General features: G+C 32.7%; 2 protein-coding genes across 2 annotated transcripts; one reads left to right on the top strand and one right to left on the bottom strand.

Annotated features, from left to right (window-relative positions):
* Positions 1–3,363: 3,363 nt before the first annotated feature.
* LOC105327687 (uncharacterized) lies at positions 3,364–6,076 on the bottom strand. Its single transcript, XM_011428296.4, has 2 exons — positions 4,655–6,076; positions 3,364–4,480 (listed from the first exon to the last, which is right to left on the bottom strand). Exons 1-2 carry the CDS (start codon positions 5,975–5,977, stop codon positions 3,911–3,913), a joined length of 1,893 nt encoding a protein of 630 aa, XP_011426598.3. The 5' UTR covers positions 5,978–6,076; the 3' UTR covers positions 3,364–3,910.
* Positions 6,077–9,626: 3,550 nt separating this feature from the next.
* Positions 9,627–13,566, top strand: LOC105327686 (E3 ubiquitin-protein ligase TRIM71). Its single transcript, XM_011428295.4, has 2 exons — positions 9,627–10,178; positions 10,758–13,566. The coding sequence occupies exon 2, from the start codon at positions 10,780–10,782 to the stop codon at positions 12,694–12,696; it is 1,917 nt and encodes a 638-aa protein (XP_011426597.3). The 5' UTR covers positions 9,627–10,178; positions 10,758–10,779; the 3' UTR covers positions 12,697–13,566.
* The last annotated feature ends 5,606 nt before the right edge of the window (positions 13,567–19,172 follow it).

Raw genomic sequence — 19,172 nt, 5'->3', positions numbered from 1 at the left:
TTCGACGACATCACTGTCATGGAGCAGATTAAAATAACCAAGCTAATCCGGAGAGTAATTTAACCATTAAAAATAAGATTCAAATCACACAGAACGACAAAATGTTATTCAAGAAGGCCTAAAACATCAAGAATTCTGATGGTAGCTAAAGAAATTGAAAAATCGGGTGATTATTTGTATGTATCCTAGATTGCTAACGAAGAACATGCTCATAATTTGACTGCTTTGAAAATGGACACAAAGTTTCATAATTAGCATTTATAAGACTAAAATGTTTTCAACAAATTTAGAATTGCAGTTTTTGGAAAATGAATGAAATAAAATATCTTTTTCCCATTCAGATATCATAATAATGTCTGCTAATTCCCAAAGAGGCATCCAAATTCAATATGGCCATGGGTTATAGTGGAAAATGATTTTGTTACAAAATATCCCAGTGATTTTTAAGCATGAATTCAATACGTTGTTCTTTTAAACAATCTGAATTTCGGTTGTTACTGTTGTTTTCTCGTATAGGTATACATGTACAAATCTTAAGTATAAATACAAGATGTAATTGCATTTATGTTTTATACCATAGAAAGTGCTTTTCTGATATTTTTTTATATTTCTGAATAATTATGTAGAGGCGAATGCCTTTTTGACAAAATATATCACACAACATCCATGAACGTAAACATGTACTAATGGAAACATACATTTCATTTCTAAATCGTTTGCCGGACTATAATATTATAGTTTTTTTTAATATGTGACGACAATTCAATAGAACAATGGCAGAAATACACAATACAATATGCATCCATGTTGTGCCTTTTCTCTAGCATTTCCATCTTCGATTTGGCATTGTACTTGACTGTATAAAATACTCATTTTGGTTTTTCTTTCTTTTTTCATTGTAGAATTTCCTCAACTGTGTCGCATAAAACCCGTTCAATATGAAGCAGATATTCTGCCTTATCAGCTAGAATGTGACAATTGAAGCAGGATGAAATCGGCGTTTGCTTCAAATGCAAAGCACAAACAGGAAGGTTATGTATCGTCAAAAATGGATAAAATTGTTTATAGTGGCATGCAACAATGTTATGTACCCGAAGATCGATATTGGAAAGATGATAAATAAAGGTGGCACTAATTGTAAATTTAGAGATTAACAAGAGCAGAAATCGATGTGGATTTCGTGATGTTTCTTATGATAATTTTTCATTTTTATTTCAGATGAATTTTCTCTGTAAATGTTTCACGATTATGAATAAAAACAGTTTAGAGAAATAAAATAATAAATATTGGCAATCTATAATGATATTTGGTACGCCAAGTTTCGAAACAGGGTTTTTTTCCTCAAAATTTAAATAATCCACAATATGTTTTTTAATGGAAACGCGATAAATTAAGAGCACACTGTAGCGGGGAACGTTTGAAATTGATCGTGCTAGAAGTTTTTGAAGAAAAAAAATTGAATATAAAAATATGCTTCCTTATATAAAACTACAGATAATAAAAAAAAGTGTTCATTTCTGTGAGATCTTTTTAACAGATCAAAAAGATCTTTTTAACGTCACAATGATGATCAAAAGAGCTTTAAGTTTTTGTAATGCTTGCGATGGTTGTGTTCATAATTCTCAAGGATATGCCTATCTCAAACATAAATGAAAAAAATTAAAAAACAGTAATGTTATATAGTTCAGCTCAATATGAATTTGGTTGGTAAAAGATAAAGTCTTCTGGAAAGCCCTTGATCTTCACTGACATAAGCAACTATGTTGGTTAAGTTTTTGACATTGCTATCTATACCCATCATATTGGGAGTTCATGAAAGACAATCTTTTATCATTATTGTATGACAACATGTTGCGACGATGTTTTGGAATGTCCACTTGTGAGCCCGAATTGAATGACCTTAAAGACGTCAAGAGCACATAGATAATTTTTTTTAAATCATATTCAGAACAAGATATAGGATGGTGCTTTTATACTTGTTTTAAAAAGACGGTGACAAAATCATTATAAAGATTTAATCAGTGAGTGTAGTCTGAATTCTCAGCTAACATAAGAAACTTTAAGTTGAAATAAGCAAAATAGTGCAAGAAAGCATGCGAACGCTTTCTTTGAAGATTCACGCGGGTTGTAAAATTGGCGATCATTGCAGGAATATTTCTGCATTGTCGCCACCATAACATCCCGCATGAATCACCAAAGAAATCATTTTATTGTTTAAATGAAACAGTTTAATAAAAAATTATATCAAAGTCAATCTTGCAAACTAAGTTTTAGTAAAATCTATTTTCCTAATAAGTATGAGATGACGTCATTAAATCAGATATTTTAATCAAAGGACTTTGCAAACGTCCATACCACAAATAAACAAAGCATTTTTTTAAAAATCCATGATAGTGTATTTCTTCTGTAAGTCCTTTGTTAAGTTAGTTTTGTTTTGATTGCAGATATCTCGTTCTCCTATCATCTGTGATATTATTATATGATATATAAATGACCGCAACTTAATAGATTCGATTTCTTGATATACATAGTGTCTTTTGTACCATAACCCATTTAATTGTACATCTCAATTCACATCAGAAATCAGTAATCAAAGAGTTACGAAAAAGTACCTCATGTCGTTGCTGTGTGGCCTAAATTCATCAACAACACTGTATTTAACTTATTTACCATTTCGAAGAAATTGCATCGTTCAATATAATTCGTATTATTAAAACTCTTGTTCCAAGATTTTCAGAGCAATAATCTTTTATATAACATGGTACAAATGGAGATTTAGAGAGATACAGATAGGAATCATTGTAAAATATCTCAGTAAGTAAGAATGAAATAACTGCTCTATTTTATTTTTCTTGCATCATCATTTTCATTTTCAAAGTAGTGACATTTTTGACACGATTTATTACTGATCGTGTTTTGCAATATGCACTATTTCTAGTAAATGTTGAAATGAACTCCTAACTGATTCAATTTTAGTTGATATTTATAGATCATTTTAACCATTTTGCATTGTATCATCATTTTCACAGGTCACAGGTTGTGACATTTCTAGATATTATTCATTACTGATCGTTTTATGAAACATGTACTATTTTAGTAAATGTTGAAATGAACTCTTGATCATGATTGATTCGATCAATTTTCAGTTGAAATTTCTAGATCAATTTATGTTACCTTTATACACCATATTGCTTCCATATTAGTTGAGCAAATTGCCAAAATGATTTAGAATAGTCACTTATATTGTTAAATAACAATGCAATATTTACAATCGAGGAAATAAAAAAGTAGAGTAAGCTGGAGCATTGTCATGATTTAAATTGAAAATTTGGAAATTTTATCTTCTGATTTTAAATTTTGACAATGACAATGTTTCCATAGTGCTGGCCACTTTATTGATATCTTTAATGATTAGTCAAATTTACATTGTCATTTACATGTATTATACAATAAGCAAGATACAAGGCTTACAATTCTTTGTTATGAAAACAAGGCGCATTCTATAAACTGGTTAAATGTTTTTTTCGAGTAGATTTTTTAAAATTGTTTTTGTTTGTAATAAACACAAAAACGCATGCAGTTACATGTACTAGTGTTTATCACGCTGAATTTTGATTTAAACATGATATCTTCTATTCATCACTCATCATATAAATTTAAAAACATGACGAACTCTGTAAACGTTACTGAGAAATATCAGCTCTGTATATTAGTTAAAACTCAATATGATTGACGGTAAATTAGTAGTTGACCGTTGGAAATACCCTAAAACGGCTTTGTTACACGTATCACGAAAAAGGAAACAAATACAATTGAAAAACATTTGTTTAATTCATAACTGTGCTCGTTTAAAATGAGTTTTATGTTAAAACAGGCATAGTGTTAAACAATCTAAAGAGACAATTGTGTTTTAACAAACAACATTGGTTTGGTTGCTGAGTTTGAAGATTTTAATTGTATCTTTCGAGCTCCCGAGCCATAGATATCCATCAGTATCAAACACCGCTGCAAAGCAAGTATCGTCGCTCAGATCTAGACAAGTAAACGTATTTTTCACATTGCCGTCAGAATCCAAAATACAGACGTTTGGTGTACCTTTCGAAAAAATATATATATTACCATCTCTATCACAGCAAACAGAATGTCTATGGCTAATGGCGAAATCTGTTGACGATTTGAAGGAAAATCTCGTTCTTCCAGAGGAGTCGATGGCAGTTATTGAACTATTGGCAAAGTCAGAGACAACACAGTCGTTATTTACATTCACACACACTCGATGAGGATAAACAAACAAAGTTTTCGTTACAGTCCCGGATTTGGTCTTGGTACCGCTTATACTGTATTTTTCTATTCGGTTTGATGGTTTGGATGACATGTTAACGGCAATTTTCGTTTTGTTTCTGCAAACCAGGATTGACTCGCTAAGCTTCATATAAGCGATCCCACGGGGAAAATCAGTCATATCCCTTAAAGTTTTTACCTACAAATAAAACCAAAAAAAATAAAATTAAATAGTGGACTCTCTCTCTGATTTTAAAAATCAAAGTTCATATGTAAATACCAAAAATACGTTTACATTTCACGGTTTCTCAAAAAGTATCTATCGCGGTCGTTTTAATTTCGTGAAAAAATGTTTTGGAATAAAAAAACTCACGTGTCGGCTTCGATTGAAAACTAGAACCTGTTTAATCTCTGGACAAGACATGTAGACATTTCCATGTTTGTCTATTGTAAGTGAATCTACAGGACTCCAAACATTTACAGCTTCTATCAAATGTCCGTCTCTATTGTACAATCGAACACGTTTAGAACCGTCAGCGGCCACCCAACATTCACCATTTTCATAACTTGTTATGGAAGAGACATTCGCCATTCTTTTCGAAATTAAGAAACTGGAAACCAACAAAAGGGGGCCTTTATTATCGCTTTTCGGGCTATTACAAACCGATGACCGAATTTCCTCATATTTTGAACTTATCTTTTCTTTCACAAAACGAAAATAACGAACACACTTCCTGTCACAAGTTTTTCTTGTGGGAAGTAGTGTTTTAGAGACAACACCCCCATTCTCACCGAAATAACTGGAATTTTCATTTTTACTTTCTAGAGTTTTTGATGGTATAACCTCTTCTTTTCCATTAAATATGGGTGATGCCCTTTTTTTAGTATAGGTCAATTCACTTCTTTCTTCCATCTTAAATGCCAAATCCGTGTAATTGTGAGGCAGAACGTAATCTTCATCATCTACTTCAATTCTTGCTTTGAGATTCATTTTCTCCTCATCTGTCAATGATGTACTTCCTCGGGCATTGCTTTGTTCACTTCTTTCTTCAAATTCTTCTACTTTAATTCTTGCTTTGAGATTGCTTGAGGTTTCTTGTTTACGTTCTTGAGTTTTTGCTGGAAATACATATTCTCCGTCAACTGTGGGTGAAATATTTTTATTTAGATCTTCCTGAGGAATGGACTCCCGAGATGATCCAGGTTTCCATTGATTTTTTACCTGTCTGCTTTCTTCATCCTCGTCTTCTGACAGAAATATACTGTCTTCCGAGAAATATTTGTTCATTTTCTCCTCACCTGTCAATGATGTACTTCCTCGGGCATTGCTTTGTTCACTACTTTCTTCAAATTCTTCTACTTCAATTCTTGCTTTGAGATTGCTTGAGGTTTCTTGTTTACGTTTTTGAGTTTTTGGTGGAAATACATATTCTCCGTCAACTGTGCGTGAAATATTTTTATTTGGATCTTCCTGAGGAATGGACTCCCGAGATGATCCAGGTTTCCATTGATTTTTTACCTGTCTGCTTTCTTCATCCTCGTCTTCTGACCGAAATATACTGTCTTCCGAGAAATATTTGTTCATTTTCTCCTCATCTGTAAATGATGTACTTCCTCGGGCATTGCAATCATCATTATCTTCCTCGAGAAGATATATGCTGTTTTTGGCAAAATATTGGTTGATATTTTCCCCCATTAAGTTAATTTTCTCTCAAGTTAGGGTATATACATGGAGATAAGAACATATCTTGCTCGTTTGTCACGCTGTATTATCAGATGCAGTGCATGTATATCTATATTTTGAAACTTCCTGATTGTGGAAGGAAAGCGATTAATTGTCTCACTCTGAAACATGGCGATATATATATATGTATAGAGAGAGAGAGAGAGAGAGAGAGAGAGAGAGAGAGAGAGAGAGAGAGAATCCAAAAAGAGTGAAAGGTGATATCACACAGTATAAATAATCAAAAAAAGAAAAAGAAAATGAACAGTTCCAAAGTCTCTATTCACTAGCGCTCTCTGGATTTACATCCATCTTCAGGTGAACGTACATAAGTTATGAAATTAAATAAACTATACATATTTGTATACATATAGGTATATACATACTGCTATTTGGTACCATAGTAGCAATATGGGTGTCTATACATGTACTATTCGCCATTTGAATAGTAAATAGTGAAAAGCTAATAGAGCTGTTCATCACACACACACACACACACACACACAAGGAAAAAGAAAATGAACAGTTCCAAAGTCTCTATTCACTAGCGCTTTCTGGATTTACGATTTACATCCTTCTTCAGGTGAACGTACATAAGTTATGAAATTGTTTTCCTACCAAATATAGTGGTACCAAATATGTATTTGCAAACCATCAGTCAGAATTAAACCTTTAAGAAAAAATGCAGACAAATTCTTTGATTATATAACTTTTATTTATAATATAATAGATTATAAAAATATGGTTGAAAAAAAAGTTAAACTTCCTTAAAACCTTTATTTCCTTGTTTCGTTTATGTAATATACATAGGTATTTAGAATGTAGTATGCAGCACAGCTGAAGTTTTTGAAGTTAAATTTCCTTAATGTTTTATGATATATGTGTAAGTTTGACATGTTTTTTTTAGACCGTCATTGCTAAATATTTGAAGTTAATTGTTGGATTTGATGATCATTTGCTTCAGAAGAAAATCCTAGGGTGGGAGTGTAAATGTGTTGGAGAGTGATAAAGTTGCTTCAGTATTGTGACATGCGCAGTTTCTGTACATGGTTGTTAAGGATGTTGGCACCTGAACTAATAGTAATGTCAATCATCCGAAAACCACTTGAATATGAAGATGGGGACCTAAAATGTTCATTTATTTTATTTGTGACCCATGTCACATGTCATTTTTTTGAAATACGGAGACCTAAACAGAAAAGAAAGTTTTCCTGAAATTTTTGTTAAAATTTGACATGGAAATTGATAATTTGAAGAAATCAAACACATATTTATAGTTTGAACAAGAATTTAGTTATGATTTTAATACAGTATGAAGTTGAGCACATGTAGTGACTATAAAAGTAAAATCTAAGTCAAAGTTTAAAAATTCTTGCTTTACTGGTGGCTTCAAAGGCCAGTACATAAGGAGCACAAAAACAGATGTTACAAATTTTTGGAGCAATTAAATTATAACGCAATAAAAAAAATATAGATATGTCATCTTTCTAAAACTTTGCATACAAATAGACATACATTTAATGTCTCATTTAAAAGTAAAACAAGTAGGGATCACATCTCAAAAATTTGAGATATAGCATGAAACAAGCTAATTTTAGGCCAAAATTGGAGTTTTAATTTCTTCTTAATTTCTTTGAAATATAAGCTAAATATGCCAAAATATATCGATAGCAATATCAAAATATTGTTTTAACATGTTTTTAGAACATCGTGAATATATCGTAATACACAAACTTTCTAGAAATTTGGTCTGTGCTGAAAATTAGGAAGCTAAAGTAACAGTACTACAAAACTAGTGAGTTATGAAAAATGTTCATTTCCTGCTTGAAAACCTTCCGCCACAAAATGATTATAGCCCCTTACTAAATTCTGTAAAAATGTATAATTTTTTAAAAACAATTTTATTCAATAAAGTTTATTTAGGATTGTAAAATATAAATTTACTACTAGAATTAATATGTGTACAGAACTTTCAGACTAAAGGTGACCCAAAGTGGAAACCCAAAACTTGAGGAGCGAACCTCTTTAAATTAGTCTGTTTGGAAATACGCGTGAAGGTTTTTAAAGATTTCAAAATCTGTATCGTTTATTTGTTCAACAATACCTGATAATACAAAACTTTACCTAACAATCTCATTAAATATTTAATTAAAAACAGGAATTAAAGACGTGAATAACTTGGTAATTTTACACAAAGCGACTCGAGATGCAATATTTGACTTTTTTAAATAGCTTTATATATCACTGATATTTTTGGGCTAAACAACAATGAATTTTGTTCGAGTTTATAACCTTCTTCTTCCAATACATTAAAACAGATGGAATTGAGGGACCCTTATTATAATATAGAGGATATGCATAACTATAAAGAAACAATATAGATTAGTCATGTTACGTTCTTGCATATTAACAGGACACTATTTATTGCCAAAATCTCACCGTTCGAGGAAAAACTTTGATCATCAGGGGGGAAACCTATTATAAATACAGAAAATACAACTTATAAATAATAATAAGGAATAATTGTATATAAAATTGAACACTCTTACCGGTATGAGAACCAGACAAAACGCAAATATATAACCCTACCGCAAATAAGGGGAATATCAACCATTTGATTTTATTTAAAATTAACAAAGTAATTATGTGAGGGTCAATCGTTTTATAACTTTGAGTTTCAATTCCTTGAGCGGTACGTAAAATAACAGTGAAATGAACTGGCATCAACATTGTTTCTATACTCCAAGTATAAACGCGTTTCTAATGCACAACTTATTATAAGGTGTCACGGGACAGTTTCTTGATACACTTCGCTGTAGACAGGGGATGTGTGTCTTCGGAACTATATAACTACATGTAGAATGTTCTCAGTTCCCATTCAGCAAAAACTACCTTTTATTTACCCTATATACGACCAATCACCAATTTGTGAGGAAAAGTAGTATTCCAAATCTGTAAAATTTTCTACATAAAGGATTTTCTAAGATTTTTTCGCCCATTTTTCCATGATTTTTCAGCTTTTTAGACAACCCCCAGCTTTTTCCCTGCTAAGGGCTGACATTCTGTATCGTGTTCATGTTGCACTGTCGCATTTCACAAACTAGTATGTGATGATTTTTTGCTATGTTTCCCGTCCACCTAGATTTTGTGTTATTTTACCCCCCGTCTTTGCAATATCACTGTGGTAAGTCAACACAACAGTCAAAGCCGCATGCAAGTTTCGCATTTTAATTCTGATTTTCAGGTACTTAACTTAAGGGGCCTAAATATTGCATACCATTTTCAATGGAAGACATCCCTCTAACTAACGATAATCATTACAAATCATTTCATTAATTTTAGCAACATTCACTAGCCTCTAAGTACAACAACTGTCAATTTTACAAAAATGTTACTTTATCCGAAACTGCCCCTTGCTACTTTGGTACTAGCATACCGATATTTTCCCGGAAAGGGTCGATTAAGGTTCCCGTTGTTAACAAAACAAATTAACCCAGTAGGAATTCATTTACATTGAGGTGTCTCATTTTTTTCGGAAAGAATAAGGATACTGCAGACTGATGAGAGTTATTTGCATACAGTTTTCAATGCATTATTTATTCGTAATTTTTCAAATAAAAAATTGATGATTGGGAAAAGACGTCTGTTTAAACAAGCTTTATGATAGCGTCAGAAAGATCATTACTCTAATGGTGTTGAATGGCTAATATTATTTGAATTGTGACAATTCGCTCTCATGTATGCGACGGACGTATTCATTTAAAAATGCACAGCATGAGTCAAACCGATAATGTATTGATATAAAGAATCACGCGTCATTTGTAGTGGGACAAAACTGGCTTTCTACAACATTTTAGAGCGCAAACGAGAAAGTTTATCGTCAAAAGTGGATAAAATTGATTTCTGATGGCAAGCGAAAATGTTGTGCACCCGAGAATCAATGCGAGAAAGCTGAATAAATAAAGTGGTAGCTAGTCGTTAGTGAAGTGATTCACAAGCAAATTAAGAGACCGACACACAAAAAGTTTTCTGCGTACAACTGCATATCCAAGTTGTTCCTAACTATTGGTTCCGAGGGAATAGGAATTGGTGGGTTTAAAGTCAAATAGGCTAGTGACTCGGGTAGAAAAAATCGTCCTCTGATCAGATGGATTAACATCAGAGAAATTTCAGGGTAGGTTGATTTTATTGATAGCTATTTTTAAGATATCTATTTGATTTATTTTAAAAGTTATGTTTTAAAACCGTTTCATGAAATTTTTTTGACAGTGAAAATCATTGATTCTTATATAAAAAAAATTTGATTGTCTAAAGGAATTTTTTACAATTGAGATAATAATCTAGATAATGAACATTATTTTTCAAAGATATTGATTAAAACTAAGCAACACAGGTTGAAAAGGTGGAATAGATTATCAAAGAGCAATGATTTATTATCAGAAGTTGATAGCATGCTGAGTTTTTAAGTTAATAGGTGTGTGTGGTCGTATCCATTATCTTGTTTGTTGATAACCCGAAGAAAAATGTCTCTTGTAATTCCTATAAATTTATAATTCATGGAAGTGATCTTTATAGAAACTTTACGATAAATGACAAAAGATAATTATCAGAGTGATTTTTTGTGTTCTTTTGCCGTGCCCGATAGGAACTTGCTAAAAAAAAGTATGAAATTGGAACATTTTTAACGAGGAAATACGATTGTGTTCGCCTGATGAAGAATGTGTATAGATTTTTGTTTTCAATATTTCTTTAGATCTTATGAAAGTTAAGTAAAGATGTCTAAAGGCAAGAATAGACAGAGAACATTGGACCTAATCCTGAACAACCTCAAGTGTTATCTTTGTCTGGAAGAATTTAAAGATCCGCGCCTGTTAAACTGTCACCATAGTTTTTGCAAGGAGTGCCTCGACGGTTACATTACGACATGCTGTGAAGATGGCGTTTTGGAATGTCCACTTTGCGAGTCTGAGATGAAAGTTCCCGAAAAAGGGGCACGAGCGCTAAGAAGAAATTATTTCTATCAACTTCAAGAACAGAGCATTGGTGAATTTTGCCAAGTTTGTGGAGAGGAAGAAGAGGCGAAAAAGCACTGTATAGAGTGTAATCAAGATTTTTGTGCGTCATGTGTGAAATCACATGCTGGAATGACAGCCACGCGAGAACATCATCTGCTGAAAGTAGGACAGAGTGCAAGCAAGCAACAGATAAAACATACTCTTTTCTGCAAAACCCACCCTGAGGAGCGGCTGTTGTATCAATGCAAAGTCTGCAAGGATTTGGTTTGCCAGCATTGCAACGCAACAACTCACAAGCAACATGCATCAAATTACGTCAAGGATGTTGCAGACTCGAATAGGGCCAAATTAAAAGGCATTGTCAATTCAGAGGAATACGTAAATTACTTGTGTTGGTTGGCAGAGAAAAAAATGGAGATATCGCAAGAAATTAGCAGATTTAAAGGAGCACAGCACACAGCAGAAGATGCTATTCAAAAACACTCGGAAATGTTGCACCATCTCGTTGAAATTGTGAAAAACGATCTTATGGGGAAAGTGAAAGACATGATGAAAGAGAGAGTGACACCTATCAAGGGACAAATCAAAGACTTGGATAGGAAGATTTTGTCTGCTGCGACAATCTATCAGTTTGCCAAAAACGTTAGTCTACAAGGTGACGACATTGCTGTTGTGGGATACAGTCATAAACTGGTAGCGAAGCTGGATAAAATGAAGTCGGACTATTCAATACCAACAGTCAAAAGAGGTAACACCTTCTACTTTGACCCGAAGCACATTGAAGAAAAAGACATTCGTCCATTGTTTGGGATGGTAACACCTGGGATCCCTGTTGAAAAAGACCTTAACCCAGAACTGCTGGAGGACTTTGAAGTGGAAAACCAAGGTTCAGTTGTTTCTGCCATACTTCCTCTAGGTGATGGAAGAGCATGGGTTGTTGAAGGTGTAGAAGGAGTGCTAAAACTATACGATAATTCAGGAAGAGTCCACAAGTCACTTCACTTGGGTCTACCAGCGGACGACATTGCAAGTGGACCAAACAACACCATTTTAGTGTCTTGCAATTCTGGAAAGGTCATCAAGACAGTTGACAAACAATTGCAACAAACGACGCTGCTATCCACCCCTGTCTGTGCACGAGGATTAGCCATGGACCAAAAGAGTGGAATCGTTTATATCTGCATGACCGAGAAAAATGCCTTTTTTGATCATGATGCCACACATAACAATAAAGTGGTGAAGACAATGACAGGAGAAAACAAGAGATGGGAGCTACCTGATATTTTGGAATTTTCCGCCCATCCAACTGTTGAGTATCCAGCCAGAGTGGTCATAACCAAGAATTCGTTTATCGCTATATCTGACTGGAAAAGGGAGTGTGTAACTGTGTTAAATCCGAGTGGCCATATTCAAGCCGAGTACTATGGACTAAAGAAAAATGCGGAAAATTATTTTAACCCGCGTGGCCTCTGTAGTGACCCGGACAACGGGTATATTTACGTGACCGACTACAATAACAGTAGAATCATGAGGTTGGACGAATCAGGAAATATGTTTGACGTCGTGCTGAACAAGTCTGACAAAATATTCAAACCTTGGTCGGTCGCCTTAGGTCAGGACGGGGTTTTGTGGGTAGGGAGTCGAAATGGAAAGATGTCTGTGTACCATCTAAATTGATAATTGTGATTTTGCAAAAAGGAAGTTTATTACGATTACTTTGGTTTCATCAATAGTCGTGTGCATCAATGTTCATGAAATGAATGAAAATTACAGGGTAAAAGATACGTAAAACATAGACAATGATAATACCAATACAATTTGTTATAAGAAATTGCATTCAATGAATACGCAAATTGGTACGTATTTAACGAAAATTAATAAAACTACAATGTAGTACCCTAATCAGCCTTTGATTTTTTTCATTGGATATTTTTGACCATCTTCTATTTATTAGTACAAGAAATATTTACGATTGAAATTTTTAAAAATGCTCCTACGTCTGTATACAAAGTTTTTCGTATAAAGTAGAATAAAAAAATAACCCCGACCAAAAACTCCTTTTTAAACTCAACCCACTTAGTGCGTCTAACTCCATTATATTTATAGATTACTATTATCTGTGTGGACATTTCAATAATTTGTGTGTGCCGATATAACAAAACAACAGTGCGACCATTTATTTCCTTACAAGTTTTGATTTTGCAAATTGATTTTTTTTTAAAATATGTTCATGAATGTTGATGAAAGCTACCGGAGACAATGCAAGCATCCGTGTTGTTATAGCATCAATTGATTATTTTGGGGTTTTTTAAATCGCGACTTTTCACCAGTTTGGATTGTTTTGTTTCCATGTCAGCATTGGTTACTAGTAAATAAACTTTACAAAGTGTTATATTTCTATGCGGAAATTACAGGTATTTTTATTGCTCTATCAGACCCATATACACACACTTACGTACATGTAATAACAGTTTGTACACGTAAGGAAACTTGGCAAACCTACGTCAGCAGATGTCGGCTTAAGGAATTATTATAACTGATATTGTGTTTTATGATCAAATTAGATTCACAAAATATATACTATTTTTTAAAACTAGTTTAGACTGCGTATTTCTGATTTCGTGTTAAAAATTCTATTTGTGTAGTACTTAGATTCAAAAAAATGTGACTTCCTTCTATGAGTTCAAATGTAAGTGATTGAGTATTTTTGTACACTTGTTTTTAGAACTTTTGCACATCCGAATACAAATGGTTGTTGAAAATTGTATGCAAAAAAACCTGAAAATACAGCATGTGTACACCTGTGTATATATATTATTTTATGCACGCGTATGTACAGATTGTATAATTATGTGTCTAAGCGATTAACGGAATACCCGGCTAACCAAATTGTATAACCTATTGAGTAATCCAGAAAGCTGTTGAGAACACTTTACCAGTACTCTGTAATTCGCTGAAATATATTCATCACAAATTTACTTTTAAAATGCCGAACAAATCCAAGTGATAAAATATTACTGGGTTAATTCATATAAATTAAAACATGCACCTGACAATGACAAAATGACAAATTCGAAATCTGACTCTCCTAATCAGATACATGTATTGTACGGAATCAACAAGCAACACAAGTTTTCCAGAGAATATGAACTACAAAAAGAGTAATCACAGTTTATTTTTAGGTTGCAGGACTCGTATCAGACAGGAATGCTTATAAGAGTATTGTTTTGTAAGCCGTAAGCACGCTACTTCAAAAGCGCGGGATTTTCTAGGGGGTTTTCTGTAGGGTTTTTTGCCTTTTTGGCGTAGATTCATCCTACACGGAAGAAAACCCAGAAAATCATGAAACGGGAAACACATAAGGTTGAGTTTTTCTGTTGAGAGGGGTCGGGGTGTCGAGAGCAACGTAAAGAGGATGTAAAATATCTGTGATGATGCGTACATCAATTATACAAAATATTTCAGTTACAGTAAAACTCGTTTCGTACCATGTTCCGTATATAGCGAATTCTCGGATATAGCGAAGTTTTTTTGAGTCCCCGGTAAAATTCTAAAGAAATCTTTGCAAAATTTTACGGTTATAACGAATTCAGATATAACGAAATAACTGATATAGCGAACTGTTTCAGTGTCCCTTAAAGGTGAATAACAACGAAATTTAACACTAGTCTTTGATAACGAATTTGTTTACAGTTTAAAAAGTTTGCACGACCATTTAACACAATAGTTTGAATAAATTTATTTTCTCATAAATTCTTCAATGTACAATTCGATTTTTAAAGGTAACAAAAGGATGGGGTTTTTTTTCAAGCATCAATTAGCAAAAATTGTAGTCTGGTTAAAGAAAACATGTTTATACTAGTGAATTTGCTGATGTTAATATTACGAATTCGTTATATGGATATAACGAATTACGGATATAACCAAGTAAATTCATTGGTCCTTAGGACTTCGCTATAACCAAGTTTTACTGTAATAAGCCCAATCACGTAGCTTCACTTTTTAGCCCAGGAAAGATTTTTGTTAAATTTGCATAAAAAAAATTTGAATTAACGTGGAGTTGCGCCCCCTCTCTCCTCCTCCCCACTTTTATGTCAAGTAAAAAAAATGAATTGAAAATAAGGAAATAAACAGTGAAATTGAAGTTATAGATATTATTAGCCCCCCACCCTCCCCCCGGGGAATAGGATTTTCTGGCTTTTTTTAAAGAATCTTATTATTTTCCTTTTTTGTCAAGATTTTTTATTGGAGTCTGCCCCCCACCCCTTTCCACTTTTAATAAAAAAAAAAGATATTACGTGCCTGAAGCAGGATATTTGAATGATTTATTACTTTTTTGTTATCGCACAAAGATAAAATAGGTTGTTTCATTCATATTTTAAAACAAAAATTGGATCGAAAGTCAGTATATACATGTAATACATGGAACCAAATTGAAAAAAAGTTCCATAACTCAATTCATTTACCGGTTGAGGTCCCTTTGGAGCAACATGATTGTGCATTAAAGTACGTATATGTTAAACAATATGCACATACCCAAGAGAATTGCATTTACACGCACACACACACACACACACATGCACGCGCGTGTGTGTGCGTGCGTGTAAATGCAATTCTCTTGTGTATATATATATATATATATATATATATATATATATATATATATATATATATATATATATATATATAAAAGCTCATTTCTACAAAAGTAACTGTTGCATTCTATACATCGCCAGATTTTAAAATCACTCAAATCGAAAAAAAGATTCGTTTAGAGCAAGCGATCCTCTCATAAATCAATTCAAAGTTCACAAATTTGAATCAAAGACGAATTTCAACTTCAACCCCGGATCTTGGGCTATTATGTGAGGAAATAATCAATTGACAATTCTGACTCTGTTAATGGCGGAAACTGACCCCAACGATCACTTTCTTTCATATTGATTGACTTTTATCACAGATCTATCATCAATGCAATGAAACCGTTTTCATAGGGCCTTGTTAACAATTTAAATGACCTTCTTGTATTGACTACTGATTGATGCTCAAAGCTGAGAATAAATTTACATGTGTTTACACGAACTTGCCGTTTGAAAAAAAAAATCATTTTTTCTAGGAATAGAAAAAAAATAAACGATATTCATAATGCATACACGTATCGATCTACATGTATTCTTATTTGATATATCATTTTTTTATAATCTACATTTGATTGATTGATTGATTGTATTCTCGGTCACGTAGAATATTTTTTTCACAAAGAAAGACCAGCGCTGAAAGTCATTGACAAGACAAAAAGGATAAAAAGGGAAGTATAAGGAATAAGAAAAGAAATTTACTTCATATTTTGCTAAACCTCGATTTCCTCTCCATGGGTGTATGGGTAGGCGATTTTGCATGAAAGTGGGGGGAGGGCAAACACTTTTTATCTGATTGACCAAAATATACTTTCACTATCACAGCTGTTACACCCCTTATCTATAAATTAATACTCAATAGCTAGCTAAGTGGCATTCAAGAATTTCTTTCTTGTCGGTGTTCTCATAGGCACTTTGTGTTTTTCAAGTGAGTTAGCTCATCTTGGTAAAGATCGATGCCCTATTCTCTTTGTATCTCTAACAACTTGTTACAAGTGTTGGTGGACATATTTTTTCGATGCAATATTTTATATATTTAGTTTGTTGCACCATTTTATGTTATCAGTGCCAATGCATTAGATAAAATGTGTATTATTTTTAAAATTGTGCCTATATTCTGTCATTATGATAAAAGGCGTTCTGAAATCTTATTGTATAATGTAATTTTATTGTATGAGACAAATTTTCAAACAAAATGAAATATAGCATTTATTTTTCGATTTTTTTTTTAATTTGGATTTCATCTACACGTACTTACATGTGTCTCGTTCGTGATACTTAACAATAATATTAGTTGTCAGCAATACGCCCACGCTTCCGTTCCGATAAGTGAACAAGAATTATTAAATTGATTTTCAAAACTCAAAATGCAAAGGAAAGATGCATTTCCTAACTTGTGGGGAAACGTGAGAAATGTATATAAGAAAATATGGCTTTGAAACATCGATAATACTGAATCATTTATACGACAACTAACTGCAGGTTTGAAAATAATTGTTTTATATAAAGATATTCACTTTTCACTTGTACACACTTCTTTCCAATGTTTCTCATCGATTTATTGGAATTATTTTTCATTTCCAACATGACTGGAGAATTATATATGCCAGTAACAATTTTCTTATACCAAATATTATTTCCAAAATATACAAACACATAACAGCCTAAGTATCGTTAGAAGACCCCCCCCCCAACAATGTGTTCCATTAACGTAGAAAGAATTTTCCCACGCATCATATTGTCATATAAGTCAAACATCAATATAATTTAAACAGCATTATTTCTAAACTCTAAATATTTTTATATCATATACAGAAGATTTTGACTTTGTATTCAGGCTGTGCAACAAGACACTAAAATACTATGGACACATAGGCACTCCCCAGCTAATTTTGTAAATGACAAACGATACTAGTATTTATTAATTTATAAATGTCTACCCTCTGTACTATAAAATCAAAGTAAATATCACTCGTCATTTACAAAACTAGCTGGGGAGCGCCTATATATGGACAGAGAGAAAAAGGGAATGTGATTTTTTTTATTCAATAACATACTCTGTGTATAATTTGCAGTCTTTCAGCAGCGAAGACCTTTCTAGCCGGCATATTACTCCAATGTCATGTTGTAAATTTTGAATTTACTGATGAAAAAAAAATAAATTTACACAGTATCGAAAAAAGGGGACATGCCAAACAAGGTGTTTTTTTTTTATTAGATTACCTAGTTAATTTAACCACGTTAATTATTCAAGAGATATCCTACATGTAAGAATGTACTAAAGAAAATAAATAAACACCATTTTATACCGAGCTCAAATTCTATAAAATAAAAGGTATACTACTTGCTCGAAAATGATTATAGTATTGATATATAATACTAATACTAATAAAATGTTTAAAATACATGACTTGATATAAAAATAAACAGTGAAAATTATATGCAAGTAGCTTTAAAAGTTTTGAATTTACTGGGTGGGTGTAAATACAAAATTTACAACATGACATCTATTATTTTAATTTCGTCGACCTGACGAGGATAACAGAAGTGGACTGATTTTTCGAAAGTTCTAAGTGTTTTTGTGTTGACCCCCCAAAAATACAGATTCATATATAGCAAATTATACGTTTATGAATATCACATACCAAAGCCTTTTAAAATTATTTTACTCATTTTTTACTGAGTATGTTTATATATTTTCGGAGTTAAGGTACTTACTTACTTACTTACTTATCCTAGCTCTCCGTGCCCCGGAGGACGCATGAGGCCGCTTCGGAGTTAAGGTGGGAACTTTTTATTATTTTTATTTGTTTGAATTTTATTTGCTAGCTTGTTTGGTTTATAAGAAATGATTATGCTTTGAGTAATTTTGATTTGAACAGCTGTTGAATAAATATTTATTTGAGACAGCTATACTCTATACAGTATTAGTCACTGAATTTATTAAAAATGATCCAAAATTCTATCTGTGTGTTCAGTCATTCAATCTTTATTTCCCCCTTGTGGAGATTTCATGTTACATATAAATGTAATACATATTACATGCAATAAGAATACATGAAGAAAACAAAAAATTAAGAAAACTATTCACAAATAGAAAAATAAACAAACAATATGTCCAGTATAAAAAAGGGTAAGCTACACAACTTTTTAGCTATTAATATCTACTTTTAAAAATAATCGAAGTCATAGCTCTATTATAAAAAGCGATCATGGTTCCACGCACAAATTTTACACATAAAACAAATAAAATATCTCATGTTGTGCTCTTCTAATAATGCAGCTGGTTCTAACCCCCAGAAAAACCAGGGACCTTATATATATAGGCTATAACTGAAAATTAAAACTACCGATTAGAATGTCAATGTATGAGCAGTTAAGCACGTAGCATCGTTTTTGAAGGTGTGTGTGTGTGGAGAAAGGGGGGGGGGGGGCAGACTCATCAAAAAATCTTGAGAAGCAAAATAAATAAATAAATAAAAAGTAGCGTATAACTTTAATTTCACTCTTTCACTA

This window comes from Magallana gigas, chromosome 6, assembly GCF_963853765.1.
Source record: "Magallana gigas chromosome 6, xbMagGiga1.1, whole genome shotgun sequence".
Lineage (NCBI taxonomy): Eukaryota > Metazoa > Mollusca > Bivalvia > Ostreida > Ostreidae > Magallana > Magallana gigas.
Note: the sequence above shows the minus strand (reverse complement) of the source record. Positions and strands in the feature narration are given on the sequence as shown.